This window comes from Papio anubis, unplaced genomic scaffold (genome assembly GCF_008728515.1).
Source record: "Papio anubis isolate 15944 unplaced genomic scaffold, Panubis1.0 scaffold64, whole genome shotgun sequence".
In the NCBI taxonomy this organism is placed as follows: Eukaryota; Metazoa; Chordata; class Mammalia; order Primates; family Cercopithecidae; genus Papio; species Papio anubis.
This window is the reverse complement of record NW_022166619.1, coordinates 16456-32525: the sequence shown is the minus strand read 5'-3', so window position 1 is coordinate 32525 and position 16070 is coordinate 16456. Positions and strand designations below refer to the sequence as shown.

General features: G+C 56.3%; 1 protein-coding gene across 7 annotated transcripts in view; it reads right to left on the bottom strand.

The window, feature by feature from the left end:
- VAV2 (vav guanine nucleotide exchange factor 2) overlaps positions 1-7749 on the bottom strand; it is a 236379-nt gene extending 228630 nt beyond the window's left edge. For 3 of the 7 annotated variants that reach the window (XM_009187906.3, XM_009187904.3, XM_009187903.3), the window contains exon 1: positions 7031-7747. In XM_009187906.3, coding sequence (XP_009186170.1) covers positions 7031-7234 — 204 coding nt within the window. In that variant the 5' untranslated portion in view covers positions 7235-7747. Of the gene's footprint in view, positions 1-7030 lie in introns of all 7 variants that reach the window. The other 4 variants (XM_003911126.5, XM_003911125.5, XM_009187902.3 and 1 more) reach the window with 3 other exon arrangements.
- Between the last annotated feature and the right edge of the window lie 8321 nt (positions 7750-16070).

Genomic DNA, 16070 nt, shown 5'->3' with positions numbered 1-16070 from the left:
ATTTCTTTTTGCTTTTTTATTGCAACCACCAAAATTCTGAAAATATAGATGTGGGTTACGTTATATTTCTATCTGGCAGCACTAATATAGACAGAAAACAAATACACATGTCAACATGTGTAGACATATATGGATACAGAGACACATACATAAATGAATACACACACACACATACACCAATTCCCCAGCTGTGAACACTGAGAGGGCCTGGAAGCGGGGAAACCCCAGCAGCACTGAGCACACCTCATCCAACCTTGCCTTCTTTTTTTTTTGCGAGGTGGGGGGAGTTGGATTTTTTTTTTTTTGGAGATGGAGTCTCATTCTGTCACCCAGGCTGAAGTGCAGTGGCGCGATCTCCACTCACTGCAACCTCCACCTCCCGGTTCAAGCGATTCTCCTGCCTCAGCCTCCCAAGTAGCTGGAACTACAGGCGACTGCCACCATGCCCGGCTAATTTTTGCATTTTTAGTAGAGACGGGGTTTCACCACGTTGGCCAGGCTGGTCTCAAACTCCTCATCTCAAATGATCTGCCCGCCTCCGCCTCCCAAAGTGCTGGGACTGCAGGAATGAGCCACCATGCCCAGCCCTGATCTTGCCTTCTAAATACCCCTCTCCACTACCAAGGAACCAGAGCTCCTTGGACAAACAGCTGGTTCCTAAGCTGGGACGATGGAAATGCAAAGTGAGCCTGGAACATCTTGTGCCAGGAAGTCAGGCACGGTATTCACATGTCCTCTGCACTCGAAGAATGATGAGGACGAATCAAAAGACACAGGGAAGCAAAAGCCGGTGTAACACGGTTCTCACTGGCCAAACCTGAGACTGTGTGAGCATCAACATAAATAATGATGGTAACAGGTTATATGTATGGAATAAAATAGGAAACCATAACTCAAACTGGAAACACGGCAGGAAGGGACAGAATGAGGGAGGGAGAGAAGAAAAAGAAAAGCAGAGATGGATGAGAAGAAAAGGAAGAAGAAAAGAATGAGAGAGATGAGCAGAGAAGGATAAGAGAGGAAGGAAAGGAGGGAGAAAAGGAGAAGCAAATAGCAAGATATTTATATTGACTCAAAGTATCTTCTTTAAGTATGTGTTAAGGGCAAAGGGAAGCAAAGTAACTTTGCAGTGAAATCAAGCAAACTCCACCTTAACAGAGTAATTAAACACAACATCACCCGCAATGGGGCACATCCAAGCCTCGTGCCAACTGCTAGGAGGAAGCAGGAAGGATGCAGCACGGAGGCTGAGCTAGGCCCCTACAGGTGCATGGCCTGACCCTGCTGATGGGGGAACATTCTATAACCAAAGGAGGCTGTAACCTTCCAAAGAGTCAAGGTCATGAACATCAAAGAAAGGCTGAGGAACGGGCCCAGGTTGACAGAGGGGGACACAGCCACCGGCAGCCCAGGGCCCTGAGGCTGTTCTATGCCGTGAAGGGCATTTGCTGGGACAATTGTGGAGAAGCAGACGGGTCACGGATTGCTGCTGCTGGCTGGATGGGGACGGCGGTGCTGTGGTTACAGAGGAGCATGACCTTGTTTGTAGGAAACACACTGATGCATTTGGGGTGCGGGGCATTGAGCCCCATACTTCCCCTCAAATGGTTCAAGTTACCTGTGCTGTACTTGTAACTTTTCTACGACTGAGATATTTTCAAATTTTTTTGGAAAATACAATCTATCCCCTAAAAAAGAAAAGACGTCCCTGTCTGCCTCATAGCCAGCATTCCCTCCCCTGCTCCTGGCAGCCCTGTGTTTTGGACCCCGGCTACACCAGCCAGGCCCCTTCTGCTGCCACGGGGAGCCCTTCCGGTATTTCCCTGTCGCTTTTCAGTTACAGAGCTCCTCATCAACATCCACCGGGGCCCTTGCGCGACGAGAAGCCTCACGAGAGCGGGGACAGCCCCGGCCTGTTCTCCTCCCTCCCCTCACAGGCACAAAGCCCGCGTGGCATGCGGCAGGGTTTTATTATTTATTTATTTATTATTGAATTATATATTATTTATTTATTTATTTATTATTCCTCGAATGAAGGCGCAAGGTTCTGAGGGACCCAGAGAGGAGCAAGCCCAGCCATGGCCCTGCCTTGGAGGGGCTCAGACCTGGAAGGGGGGCAGCCACACAAAGGCGGTCCAGACACACTCGGTCCCTCGTTACACTCTCCAGCTGTCCAGCTGCTGAGTGTTGCAGAACGAGCAGCAAGGGTACTGTGTAATGAAGCAAAAAGCGGACAGGACGAGGCCAGAGAGACCCCAGAACAGTGAAGGAGTGAGACGGAGGTTCGAAGCGCGTGCAGGACAGGGTGGGAAGAGGGTGAAACCCAAGGAGGCTGCCAAGGGGAGGCAGCCCCGATACCAGCTCCTACAGGAAGAACCAGGCTAGAAGGAGAGAAGGTCTTCCAGCAAGCGCACAGCTCATGATGGCACACATCAAAAAGTCCCTGGAGGGGGATGCCAAAAACATCGCCAGGCTGGCGTGTCTGAGAAGAGGCAGGGAGCACAGGGAGTTGAGGCGGAGGTTGGGGACAGACTCTGGCAGGCCCGGGGCCAAGCCTTTGCGTGGTGTTCCAGCAATGGCTGCCTGATCTGTTTTACGGGGAAGAGGCCACCAGGGCAATGTGGGCAAGTCAGAGGCTGGGCGGGTGGTGCCCTAAGGGTGCAATCTGCAGATGCTGGCACAGGCAACCTCGGGACCTCCCAATCGAAGCTGTTCCAGACATACCCAGTCTCTTGTTAGGGTCAGCAGATTGTGGTCATACCCAATTAGTTTAATTAAACCCATGGGGCTTCCAGGCACTTTGGATAAAAAATAAAATAAAATAAAGTAGATCCTGCCAGCTGCAGAAGAAATGACCAGGTGGGCAACTGGGATCTCTGTGACCACCTCCTAGCAGCCGGTTCTGCGCACAGCAGGTGCTGCATAAATGCACACTGCTATGATGATCCATTAGGGCAAATAACCCAGCCTAGATTAAACTCAAAGTGGGAGGGGCGCTCCAAGTCCTCTGAAAATAGGATGTCACCATGAGAAGCCAGGGGCAATTCTGGAAGGAGAGAACATCATAGAGGCCTCCGGGCTAGACGGCCCCATATGCCATGACTGGCAGGGAGGTGGGAGACTCCCCAGCACGTGCCCTCGAGGGGCCCTGCAACTCACTAGCCAGGGATCACAGGCACCCACCCCCCATCCCAGCCACCCCTTGAAAACAGACACACACCATGACAACCGAAGAACGAGGCCAGGGACATCTCTCAGAAAGTCCGCAAGACAGCAAGCCAGCTTAGGAAGGTCTGCAGTCATCATTTATTTAAACAGTCTTGGGAGGGAGACTGCAATCCCTATGTTGGTTTTGCCACTTACCGATCTGGGCAGGAGGGGTGGCGTGGTGAGGAGTCACTCAAGCTCTCCGAACCTTGACGGCCTCACCTATTAAACACAGGTGGCAACCCCCACCTAAGGTTGTGCTTAGGCCACAGCAGAGCAGGTAAGAAAGGGCAGATGTGATTTTTCTATGACCCAACCACCAAGGGTGGAGATGACCTCTTCCCTCCCATCCCCACCCCTTAAGAAATATGAGTTTCAGCCAGGCGCGGGGGCTCACGTCTGTAATCCCAGCACTTTGGGAGGCTGAGGTGAGCAGATCATGAGGTCAGGAGTTCGAGATCAGCCTGGCCAACACAGTGAAACTCCATCTCTACTAAAAATACAAAAAATAGCTGGGCATGGGTGGGGCGCCGTGGCTCACGCCTGTAATCCCAACACTTTGGGAGGCCGAGGCGGGCGGATCACAAGGTCAGGAGTTCAAGATCTGTCTGGCCAACATAGTGAAATGTCGTCTCTACTAAAAATACAAAAAATAGCTGGGTGTGGGCCGGGCACGGTGGCTCACGTCTGTAATCCCAACACTTTGGGAGGCCGAGGCAGGTGGATCACGAGGTCAGGAGTTCGAGACCAGCCTGGCCAACATGGTGAAACCCCATCTCTACCAAAAATACAAAATTAGCTGAGTGAGGTGGCACATGCCTGTAATCCCAACACTTTGGGAAGCCGACGTGGGTGGATCACCTGAGGTCGGAAGTTCGAGACCAGCCTGACCAACATAGAGAAACCCCATCTCTACCAAAAATACAAAATTAGCTGAGTGAGGTGGCACATGCCTGTAATCCCAGCTACTCAGGAGGCTGACACAGAAGAATCACTTGAACCTGGGAGGCGGAGATTGTGGTGAGCTGAGATAGCGCCATTGCATTCCAGCCTGGGCAACAAGAGCGAAACTCCGTCTCAAAAAAATATATATATATACAAAAAATTAGCCAAGCATGGTGGCAGGCGCCTGTAATCCCAGCTACTCAGGAGGCTGAAGCAGGAGAATTGCTTGAATCCGAGGTGGAGGTTGCAGTGAGCTGAGACTGCGCCACTGCACGCCTGCCTGGTCAACAGAGCGAGACTCCATTTCTAATAATAATAATAATAATAGCTGGGCATGGTGGCACGTGCCTGCAGTCCCAGCTACTCAGGAGGCTGAGGCAAGAGAATCACTTGAACCCAGGAGGTGGAGGTTGTAGTGAGCCGACATTGCACCACTGCACTCCAGCCTGGGCGACAGAGCAAGACTTCATCTCCAAAAAGAAAAAAAAAAAAAAGTGAGTTTCCCAGATAACAAACACCAGCCATACAGAGAAATGAAGTCCCTCTCCCAGCTCCTGTGTGTAGCCAGATGCAGTAAAGGGGTTTCTCCACGTGTGAACATACAGATGGGGCCGTCATAGCCAATGTGAGGGTTAAGGGAGCACCTGCAGCCATCCCTGTGCAGGCAACAGCCGTACAAAGGTGGCCCACCCTCCACGGGACAGAGGAGTGGAGGGCAAGGTCAGCCTCAGCTACACGGGGCCATACATGCCAGTGTCCAGGTGATGGTCATTTTATGGGCACTGTGCTAAGGGTGTGCCTTCTGTGCCTGCCCTTAGCAAATCCTCACAGCATGGCTAAGAGGGGACTGCTATGACTGTTCTCATGACACAGATGGGGAAACTGAGGCTCTGGGGGTCGTTGCCTACCTGGGAAGGGACAGTGCCGGGATTCAATCAGAGCAGAGAGCCACACAGATATACACCCATGTGGTCCTCCTACCGCCCAGGCCCCTACACACCCTCCACCCACCCAGCAGCAGGGCCCTTACGACACTCCTCCACCAGTCTGGCAGCAGGGCCCCTACACACCCCTTCACCGGCTCGGCAGCGGGACCCCCAGATGCCCCTCCACCAGCCCAGCAGCAAGGCTCAAGGGGCCTGTATTAGGGTTCATATTGCTGCCTGGCCAATGGCTCCAGAGACCCCAGGAAGTCTCTGGCTTGAACTTCCAGTGCAAAGGCTGAGCCAAGCCACCTGCCACAGCCAGGGCCCCCTCTTCTTCCCATCTTCCCAAACCACAGCTGGGGAGGGGCAGCCCAGAGACCCAGCGAGTCCACGACCGCAAGGTTGGGTTCCTCCCAAGCCTCCTCTGTGCTGACCCAGCTGCCCTGCCTCTGCCCTGAGCCCCAGCCTGCAAGCAGCCGGAAATCCTGCCCGAGCAAGTCAGCCTGGGCAGCCCCTGGAACTCACATCAAAGGCAGCCGCCTCGGTTCAAGGCCCAGCCCTGCTCCCCCACAGCTACCCTTCTCCTCAGTTTCTCCAGCCATAAAATGGAGTCCAGACTTCCCAGTCCCCGTGGGGCTCTGAGAACAGATCTGGGGAAGCCCGCTGCTGCGGTGACCGCCACCTGCACCTGACCACTGACACCCTGCGGGAAGAAGGGCTGACTCCCAGGGAGGCTCCTGAGGGCTCCTACTAAGCCGGTCAAGGCGGTGCTGGGTAATAATTACCCAGTGGGAAGGCGGCCCCTTCCCCTCAGGGCTTGCCTTTGTCAGCGCCCCCCCAACCCAGCAGAGAAGGGCCCGGTCTCCTAGGAAACGCAGTCACCACCAAAGGGCAGAGGCCTCGGCAGCCCAGCCTGGAATCGCTAGTGACTCACTCTCCCTCCTTCCCAGGAACCACGTCCTAAGTCCCACTGGTGAATGATCCCTCTCCACATGGAGTTGCCACTGCGCGCCGTGACGGGCTGCTGAGCTGGCTGAAAGGTGGCGCCTCGTTGGTGCTGGTTGGACCCGGCTGGCACCCCCTCTGCCTCCCCTGACCTCTTCTAAGCTGCTCCCAGTAAGGATTCCGCGACCCCCGGAGAAGAGGATGGAAGCCTCGATTCTGCTCAAGTCTTAGCCAAGTTCCCTTTAAGAGGCCAAGAAAAGCAGCTCCGTTCGGCGGGGCAGGCATTTTCCTGCCTGGCCCTGCGGCCGCACGCGTGTCTCCGCCGCGACAAAGGCCACACTCAGCGCCCGAAGGAGGGGTGGGGATGTTAGGAAAGCGATGGGGGCCAGGACCGGCGCCAAGTGGCCCTGGGGATCCTCGAGGCGGCTCAACCCGGGCCCGGGTCCTGGAAGAGGCGGAGGCCGGCGAGGGGGCGGTGCCCGGGGCGAACCCAGCTCCCTCCGGCCCCGAGGACTCCCGCCCCGCGCCCCTCCCGGGGCCTCCAGCCGCGCCCCGGGCCGGCACAGCGACCGCGCCCGCTCTTCCACCGGCGTCCGACCAGCAGGCGCGAGGCCCGAGGATGCGACCCACGACGCTTACACCCGGCTCGGCAGGCTCCCTGGGGAGTGAGGGGCCACTCGCAGGGCCCCGCAGAGCAAGCGCAGCGCGGGAGCTTCCCCCATCCCAGGCGGCGCAGACCGCGGAACCGCCGCACCGGAGCAGTGGCCGGGGGCGGGGAGGACGGCGGCGCGACCCAGGCTGGAGGGACTTTGGCCAACTTCGCGCCTCCTGAGGTCGCAGCTCGGAGGGCCGGGACGCGCCCTCCCGTCGCCCGCCCGCGTCCCAGAGCACGGCCGCCCCAGCCAGGGCGCCTGGGCCGCCGCCGCCGCGACCTCCGCGTTCCGTCCGCGCGTCGGGCAGCGCGAACGCCGGAGCCCTGGGGCCCTCCCGCCGCGCCGGGCGCTCACCTGGGACATCTGCGGCCGGAAGTTGATGTCCTTGAGGTCGATGGAGCCGGGGGAGAGGTTGTGCAGCAGCTGGCACAGGAGGACCCCGTCGCGCAGCGCCTGCGCCAGGTCGAAGACCACGGCCGAGGGCCACACCACCCGGTGGTTGGGCGGCAGGACCTTGCAGTCGATGAGCCAGCGGCCGCACTGCCGCCACTGCTCCATGGCGCCCGCGGGCCCGACCGGCTCAGGGCAGCGCTTGAGCCAAAGTGCAGCGGCCGCGGGGCATCCCGCCCGCGCGCGCGGGGCTCAGGACCGGGGCGGGGCTTCGCGCGGGCTGCCCCAGGTCCCCCGCTGCGCCGCCGCGCGTCCCCTCCTCTTCCTCCTCCTCCTCCTCGGGCTCCTCTCGGGCCGCCGCTCCCGCCCACGTGCGGCCGCGGGGCGGGCAACGGGCAGCGCGCCGGATCTCCCCGCTTCACACACGCAAGTGCCCGCGGGCCCCGGGCCGGGCTCCACGCAGCCAGTCGCCGCAGCGCTCCCCGATTCGCGCCGCCGGGCGCCGCATTCTGCGCTCCGGGCGCCCCGCGGCCGCCGCCGCCGCTCCTGCCCCGCCCGAGACAAAGGCCCGGTGGGGTCGCTCGCTCCGCGCGTCCCGGGCCTGGGCCGTCCGCGTCGCCGCCGCTTTGTTCGCCCCGCCCGCAGTCCTCACGCCCGGCGCTGCGACTCGACGACTCCGCGGCTCCGCGGCTCCGGGGCGCTGGGGGCGCAGGGGGCGCGGCCACGGCCGGGCGGGGCAGGGGCGGGGCCGAAGCGCTCGTCTGGCACCTCCCCGCGTCCCAAGCACCGCCCCCGCCCCCGCCCCCCCACTTCCTGCCCCGGTACCGCCCGCGAAAGTTGCGGTGGGCGGGGGTTGAGGCGAAGGCCGGGGTCCCGGCGACTTTCTCCGAGGGCGCTCGGACTTTGGGGAGCCCTTCTCCATGGGGGAGCGACCTCGCCCTTGGAGTGATGGCCGGGCGTCCCTCCTGGGTGTCTTTGGGCCTCCGTGGAGGGCAGGAGGTGGTCCCTGTCGCGCTGGGCGCCCTCGCATGGCCGTTCGGAAATGACAGACTCGGGAGGGGGCACCGGGCTGGGCCGAAGCTTCCTGAGCCCCCTTGGCCCATCAAGCCGCCCCAGCGGGATACCCGAGGCTGAGGCCGAAGGCGCACGGACCAGGACTCCCAGAGCCCTCTTCCTGTCCTCCGCCCTGGCCGGGGCCCCACAGGAAGACCCCCCGACGCTGCATAAAGGCCAGGATTCCCCAGCTTTTGGCCCAGAGTCCTGGCCACTCGCAGCTGCCCAGCGGGCAGTTCCTGGCGTCCAGGACGGAATGCGCGACAGAAGTGAGGGCAGGAAGGTGCTCTCCGACCCAGGGTCGCAGCCGGCCCCCGTGCTGATCCGCCCTGATCTCCCTTCTGGGCCACACCCTGGGTGGTGGGGGCGCGTTCTGTCCAGCTGGCAACGTGTGACGGTGGGAGGGGCTTCAAGGACAAACAGATTCTGCAATTTAAATTATATGGATCCTGGCTCAGCTGCCAGGAACCGCGGGTGTTCACTGCTGATTCACTGGGGGACCCCGGGCAAGTCCAAGCCCTTCTCTGAGACTAGCTCAGCCCCGGAGGCTGGGGTGCAGTTTCTGAGGGCTCCCACCCTGGACTCCGGTGGAATCCTGGGCCTGTACGAGCTGGGGCAGCACTGGGCAGCCCCCGGACCCCTTACCCCTTGGCTTCCTTGTGCAGGGGCCGGAACAGGGGGATGCGAGGAGGGAGCCCAGAGAGGGTCCCCTGGGCCCAGGGCCTCCGATGGGGCTTCTGTCCCGGAAATTAGCCTCTGCAGAGAGTCAGATTCGCCCCTTCTCCACTTGAAGTGGAAGCAGGGGGTCCCCGCTTAGGGTCTGGCCTGCAGCGGTAAACTCAGGCCAGGTGACAGGTGAGCCGGCGGCTCCCGTCTCTTGCCCTTCCCCGAGGAAGCAGCAGTGGGCACCTTTAGGGCAAGAGGGAGAGCCTTGCTCACCGGAGGAAGATGGGGCAGCAGATTGGACCCATCAGCATCTCCCTGAGAAATCAGAAAGCCAGGAGTGAAACCTGAGCCGGCCCCTCCGGCCCCATCTGAGAGCCTGCGCTGATGCCTCCTCCTGCAAAGCCTCGACCCCTCGGCTCTAGACTGGGGAGATACCGCTCCCACCGGACTTGCTGGTGAAGAATGGACGGATAAATTATCCAGAGGCTTCCCACGGTGGTGGGACAGAAAGGGCTCAGAGAGGAAGAACTACCCACTCTCCCAAGCCCTCGCCTGGAGCACGGGGCATTGATGCACTAAATGTCTCTTTCCCCAGGTGGCTCCCTCAGCAAGAAGGGGGCCTCTGTCCTCACTGTCATTGGCCTGCAAGCTCTGGCCAAGAGGACCGGCCAGGTCTAGGACCCAGGCAGCTGCCCGCCAATAATGCCATGGGTACCTGCTGCCCCCTGGTGGTGCTGTCACCACCAGGCACCTGGCTGCACCCAGGAGGGGCTGCACAGAAAATCTGGGGTTGACCCTGGAGAAGACCCAAGTCAGGAGACACAGACCTCACCACAGTGGCCCTGAGCCATTCAGGCCTCCCTGGTTTCCAGGTCCTGATCTGCATAATGGGGACATTCACCGGCCCTGTGCACCTCCCAGAATCCTTGGAGGCTCTGAGGGCAGGATGGATGTGATTCAATGAATAAAAGCTTGGTGGGGCTTTTACAGCAGCTCCTGCCTGTAATCCCAGCACTTTGGGAGGCTCAGGCAGGCAGATGGATTGAGTCCAGGAGTTCAAGACCAGCCTGGGCAACACAGAGGGGCCCTGTCTCAAAAATAAAACAGAAGGTAAAGAAAACAGGGCAGGGCCGGGCGCGGTGGCTCAAGCCTGTAATCCCAGCACTCTGGGAGGCCGAGACGGGCGGATCACGAGGTCAGGAGATCGAGACCATCCTGGCAAACACGGTGAAACCCCGTCTCTACTAAAAAATACAAAAATCTAGCCGGGCAAGGTGGCGGGCGCCTGTAGTCCCAGCTACTCGGGAGACTGAGGCAGGAGAATGGCATAAACCCGGGAGGCGGAGCTTGCAGTGAGCTGAGATCCGGCCACTGCACTCCAGCCTGTGCGACAGAGCGAGACTCCGTCTCAAAAAAAAAAGAAAAGAAAACAGGGCAGGAGCTCCCTTTGTAATCTTTAGTGTGGGTGTAATGAGCAGGTTGAGATTGTATGGACCCAAGGCACATGCTGGGAAGACTAATAGAGGGGACACTGTTCCGGAAAATCCTACTACCATCCAGTCTGCTTGGACTCAGGGCTGTTCACCAGGACTGCCTGCTGCACACCTCCAGGGGGCGAGAGTCCCATCACACCTTGGAGATGGGCTCCAGGGGAAGCTGCTTACACAGACTGCCAGTGAGCAGCTGCCAGTCCAGCCGAGTAGACGAAACCAGGGAGTGAGAAGTGCCAGCACAGGCCACATACCCCAAGTATGGGGGAGGGTCACAGGTGGCGGAGGAGGGCACGAGGCAGGGCACCCCCGGGGAAGGGGCAGTAAAGCTTCCAGGAGAAACTGAGGTTTGACAACCAGGGATTGATCACGGTTGCAGTGACTAGGAGAGGGTGACATGGAGGATGGAGGGACAAGCACGGGAGAACTACGTCTGCCTGGAGTGGGGCTTGGGCAGGAGTTGATTTTTAAACCACAAAGGAATTGAGCGTCGCCAGGATCTCAGGCATTGAACAATAAACCGCAGCGTCCTCCTGAGCACCTGTCTCATTGTCCCCAGCAGCTATGCAGGCAGCAAGTCCCAGCAGTTCACCTTTCTGTTCTGTCCCGCATCTGCCTCCTCCTGTTCCACCCCCACCAAGCCCCAGGCCCCCTCTCCTTGGACCTGCTTCCACCCTTCCACCTGTCATCCGCAGCCAGCAAGGACCCAGTCAGCCCTCAGTGACACCCTGTCTCTCTTCTGCACAGATGGGCACCCTCTGGGCTCCTACCTCACTGGAGGTAAAATCTAGCAAATCACTGTAACTGTGTTTTTTGTTTGTTTGTTTGTTTGTTTGTTTTGAGATGAAGTCTCGCTCAGTCGCCCAGGCTGGAGTGCAGTGGTGCCATCTCGGCTCACTGCAACCTCCGCCTCCCAGGCTCACGCCATTCTCCTGCCTCAGCCTCCAGAGTAGCTGGGACTACAGGTACCCGCCATCATGCCTGGCTAATTTTTTTTTTTTTTGTATTTTAGTAGAGATGGGGTTTCACCATGTTAGCCAGGATGGTCTCAATCTCCTGACCTCGTGATCCACCCACCTCGGCCTCCCAAAGTGCTGGGATTACAGGCGTGAGCCACCGTGCCAGCCGTAACTGTGATTTTTAAATGTAATATATTCTTTCATGGAAGCCACAGATGCGTTAGCAACCTGATCCAAAAGCAGCTTATAAAAGGCAGTATAATCGAAGGCTGGACATGGTGGCCCATGCCTGTAATCCCAGCACTTTGGGAGGCTGAGGTGGGCAGATTCCTTGAGTCCAGGAGCTCAAGACCAGCCTGGGCAACATGGTGAAACGCTGTCTCCACCAAAATGCAAAAATTAGCCTGGCATGGTGGTGCACGCCTATAGTCCCAGCTACTTGGGAGGCTGAGGTGAGAGGATCACTTGAGCCCAGGAGGCAGAGGTTGCATCGAGTCGAGATCGTACCACTGCACTCTAGCGTGGGTGAGAGAGTGAGACCTCATCTCAAAAAAATTTTAAAAATAAAAATAAAAGGCAATATAATCTTATTTATTGACTTGTGGTATATTTTAACACTATCACTATGTGAACTAACCCTACACTACATAAGATTGCACTTACATCGCACATTGTCACTTTTAAGTCGTTATATTTTAACAGCATTTATAGTTGCAGTAACCAATCCTGTGTCTTGAATCTGAGTGGCTGGCCTAGGTGATAGTCACCTCCTTTAAGCCACAAGCCACTCCATCACTTCTAGTCACTGTTATTGTACTGAGTGGTCCAACATAAAAACCGACTCACCAAGCACATTGGTGAGCTGCCCAAGGTCACCCAGCAACACAGGAAAAAGCCAAGTCCAAATGCCAGGCCTTATCGATGCCTGTGTGCACCCCCAAATAGATGCTGCTGCTTAAAAGGCTTTCCATGCCTAGAACTTTCTGCTGTCCCTTGATGCACTGATTTGGGTGGGAAGGTGACGAGGGAGGGAAAATGATCTGATGTCTAGAACACATGGATACTGAGTCAGCAACAGAGCGCAGTGCTTGGAACCCACATGCACACACCCCCCACCGTGGTACTGAAATGAGCCCTTAGTACAGGCAGGAGTAGCAAGGCTGAGGAACGGGAGCCAAAGGGTCCGAGTCTGACTTAAAGGAGGGAAGGGCCGCTGGAAGTGTCTCCACACATCCTGGAGGTCCTGGAATCCTGGTGACTCTTGGATCCTCGGGGTCCCAGAGAGGAGACCTTTGGAGGAAGGAGTGGGTAGACAGGTGGCCGCCCTTGTGTGGGCAGCGTGGCTGGGCTTCTCCTCTGGCTTCTCTGCCCAGACAGTCACTCACACCACGAGTGATGCTCCACCTACCACTCAGCACGTCCTCCCTGTACCCAGGCCCTGAGCCAGGACCAGCCACACCCTAGGAGGTGAGGACTGTCATCCTACTGTGCTACAGATGAGGTTGGCTCACATAGCTTGAGTGACTTGGCCAAGGTTATGCAACTGGCAGAGTTCAGATTCGAACTCAGGTCCACCTTCTCCCATGCCTCCAGCTGAGGTTTGCTTTTGTTTTCTGCTGATAAATAATGATTTCGATGGCAGTGGCACAAGACAATCTGAGTCCACAACCGGCCCGGCGCCCCCCTCCGGGGTTTCTGCAGAGCTGCCCTCATCAAATTCGTGTCCTCATTCACTGGGCAGCCCCAGGGTCTGGTTTCTGAACAGGAATACATGTGTCCCTTAGCGTGTTACATGCCACAGTGGAAGGGCTTCAGAGTTTACCTCTCACGCAAGACTATTTCTTTCCATACCGGCCTCCCCAGAGAACCACCATGCAGCTGCATCAGCACTTCAGCCCCAGCCCCAACACAAGCTCACCAAACTCTAGCTGGAAGCCTGCCATTTGTTCCAGACTTTGTTCGCATATCCGCATTTCAGCGGTTTCCACCTGTTGATTCGCCCATCACCTTCACTTGTCCTCTGCATCTATCCTTTCCATATTCGGCGTTATCTTCATTCCATCCATTCTCAAACATTCCCCTTCCGGTTCCTCAATTTATCCCTTCCTGATCCATTCCTCTTCTATCCATCTCCTTCCGGTATTCTTCGTATTCCTCTGTATCCATCTTCCTGCTCGATCTCATCTTCACGACGATTCACCATCTATCCATCCTCTCTTCTTCCGTCGATCCTTTCCTTCTATCTCAAGATCCCATCTATCCTTCTTCCCCTTTCATCTTATTCCTTTTCCCTTTCATCTATCCCTTTCTCTTCCATCTGATCTGACGATTTGACGTTGACGGATCGCTTTGATCGAGCGTTGATTGATCGATGATCTGCTGGATTGATCGCCGGATGCTGATGACTGATGTTGATGCCGATTGACGCGCTGATTGATCGCTGATTGATGTTGATCGCGTTTGTCTTTGATCGTTGATCGATCGCGGACTGATTTATCTGCGTTGATGATCGCTGGATTATGTTGATTGATCGACGCTGGCGATCGCCCCATCCCATCTGCTCCCCATCCATTCCCTGGCCCGGCCCTCCATCTTATTCACCCATCCTCCCACCCTCTCCCTTGGGATCCATCCCTCTCTCCACTCCATCCTGTGTCGTGCCCTCTGTGCCCCTCTCTATTGGCCTCCACCCTCCAAATCCTCCCAAGGGTAGGAATACGACGAGCACTGGGCTTCTGGCCCTCATGGTGAAGGGTGCGGAATGCTGACTCCTCTCCCTGGGACCACGGGATAAAGGAATTATTCTCATGTCCAAACCACATGAATGCACACATTGTGCAAATTCCATTTGTAGCTACATCATGCAAATTCAGCTGTCACAATTTCCTGGGAAATTATAGGTGTAGAAAAAGACCATCTGGCCCACCATCGAGTCAGAGTATGCCTGACTGAATTATTGGGTGGGGGCTTTTAGATTTTGTTTGAAAGGCCAAAATATAGATTTTTTTTTACTTCTTGTTCAACTTTCAAAATTAAGTCAAATACCATAATCCACGGAGCGTACCCTAACCTGAAATCTCTGAAATCTTACTGCCAAATGGCCATTGTTTGGACACCTTCTAGTGACTATTTAGGAGACCAGGGGAAGTTTTCGGTGAGCACTGCCTTGAGTCTTTGAGCTCAGGAGTTCAGGGTCACCTAATCAAGGCTTTAAGGAAGGGTAGAACAGTCTTCCCTCCGTGAACGTGAATGGACTTCATGCACGTGTAGGCTGGAGGCTGGGCAGCGTGTCGGGTGGACTTGGGACCTCTGCAGGAGCCCTGTCATCACAGCCCAGCAGGCCAACCCAATGCTAGAGAGGAAGGCGAGGCCCAGTCCAGCTAGGAGGATGAGCCAAGCCCCACATGACGGGCTGTGAGTTATGGGCATGGGTTATGAGTTATGTGATGCGAGGGGGAGGCTGGGGAGCCTCCCCAATGTGTTCCTTGGCAGGCTCAGCCTGCCGAACTCCAGAAGCTTTGGCTCTTATTGAAAGGGAGGCAGCACACCCTGGTGTTAGGAAGACATGCCCAAGGGACACCGGGCTTTGAGCCTGCCCATGCCCTTAATGGAGTTCAATGCCACCCTGTCCTGGGCCCCTCCAGCTGTCCTCTAGCCACAGCACCTCCTGAGGGGCAGTAAGGACACTGCCAAGGAGACATGGCCACCCCTACCGTGCTAGACAGCACCCCTGCCAGACCACAGTTCACGTAATCCAACTCTGGGCCATTTCTGCCACCCCCAAAAGAGACCCCGTATCCCTTAGCTGCCCTCCTCAACCCTGCCCACCCTCAGCCATGGCAACCACTAAGCTCTTTCCTGTCTCTATGGATTTGCCTATTCGGGACAATTCATCTCAGTGAAATCAGCCAACGTGTGGCCTTTTGTGCCTGGCTTCTTCCCTCCAGCTCGATGCCAACTTCCCCATTCACCACGAACGTGCATCAGGAAGGACTTCATTCCTTTTCATGGCTGACAAATAATTCATTGTAAGTGGAATCAACTTTAGTAATACACTGTACTTGATCCAGTATATTTGAAATATTATCATTTCAATACATAATCAATGTAGAAATTTATTAGAGAGACATTTGACCTTCTTTTTTCTCACCAAGTTTCAAAATCCAGCATGTGGTTTGCTCTGATAGCATATTTCAGTTTGAACCCTAAATTTTCATCAGATGCATTTGATATGTATTTAGGTTTCACAGAATTCACAGCTGAAAAAGTAGATTTGCATACCCGAATTGTTTCAGATAAACTTAGAAGTTTGCCAAAAATGGAATTGAGTATCAATTTTTAAATTAATTAAAATTATAGGCCAGGCATAGTGGCTCACACCTGTAATCTCAGCACTTTGGGAGGCTGAGGCAGGATTGCTTGAGGCCAGGAGTTTGAGCCCAGCATGAGCAACACAGTGAGACCCCATTTCTACAATTTTTTTGTTTTAAATTAGCCAAGCATGGTGGCACACACCTGTGGTCCCAGCTACTCAGGAGGCTGAGGGGGGAGGATCGTTTGAGCCCAGGAGGTCGAGGCTGCAGCAAGCAATGTTTATATCACTGCACTTTCACCTGGGAGACAGAGCAAGACCCTGTCTGAAAAAACAAAAAACAAATTAGATAAAGGTTCAGTTCCTCAGTCAGACAAGCCTCATTGCAAGAGCTCAGAAGCCACACACGCCTGGTGGCCACTGATGTCTTGAACTTGGGCTTGGGTCTGCCTGCCTAAAGCCTGGCTCTGCCCACACCAGCATGACCTTCTGCCTCCTCTCCCATGAGTGGCCATATTGCGATC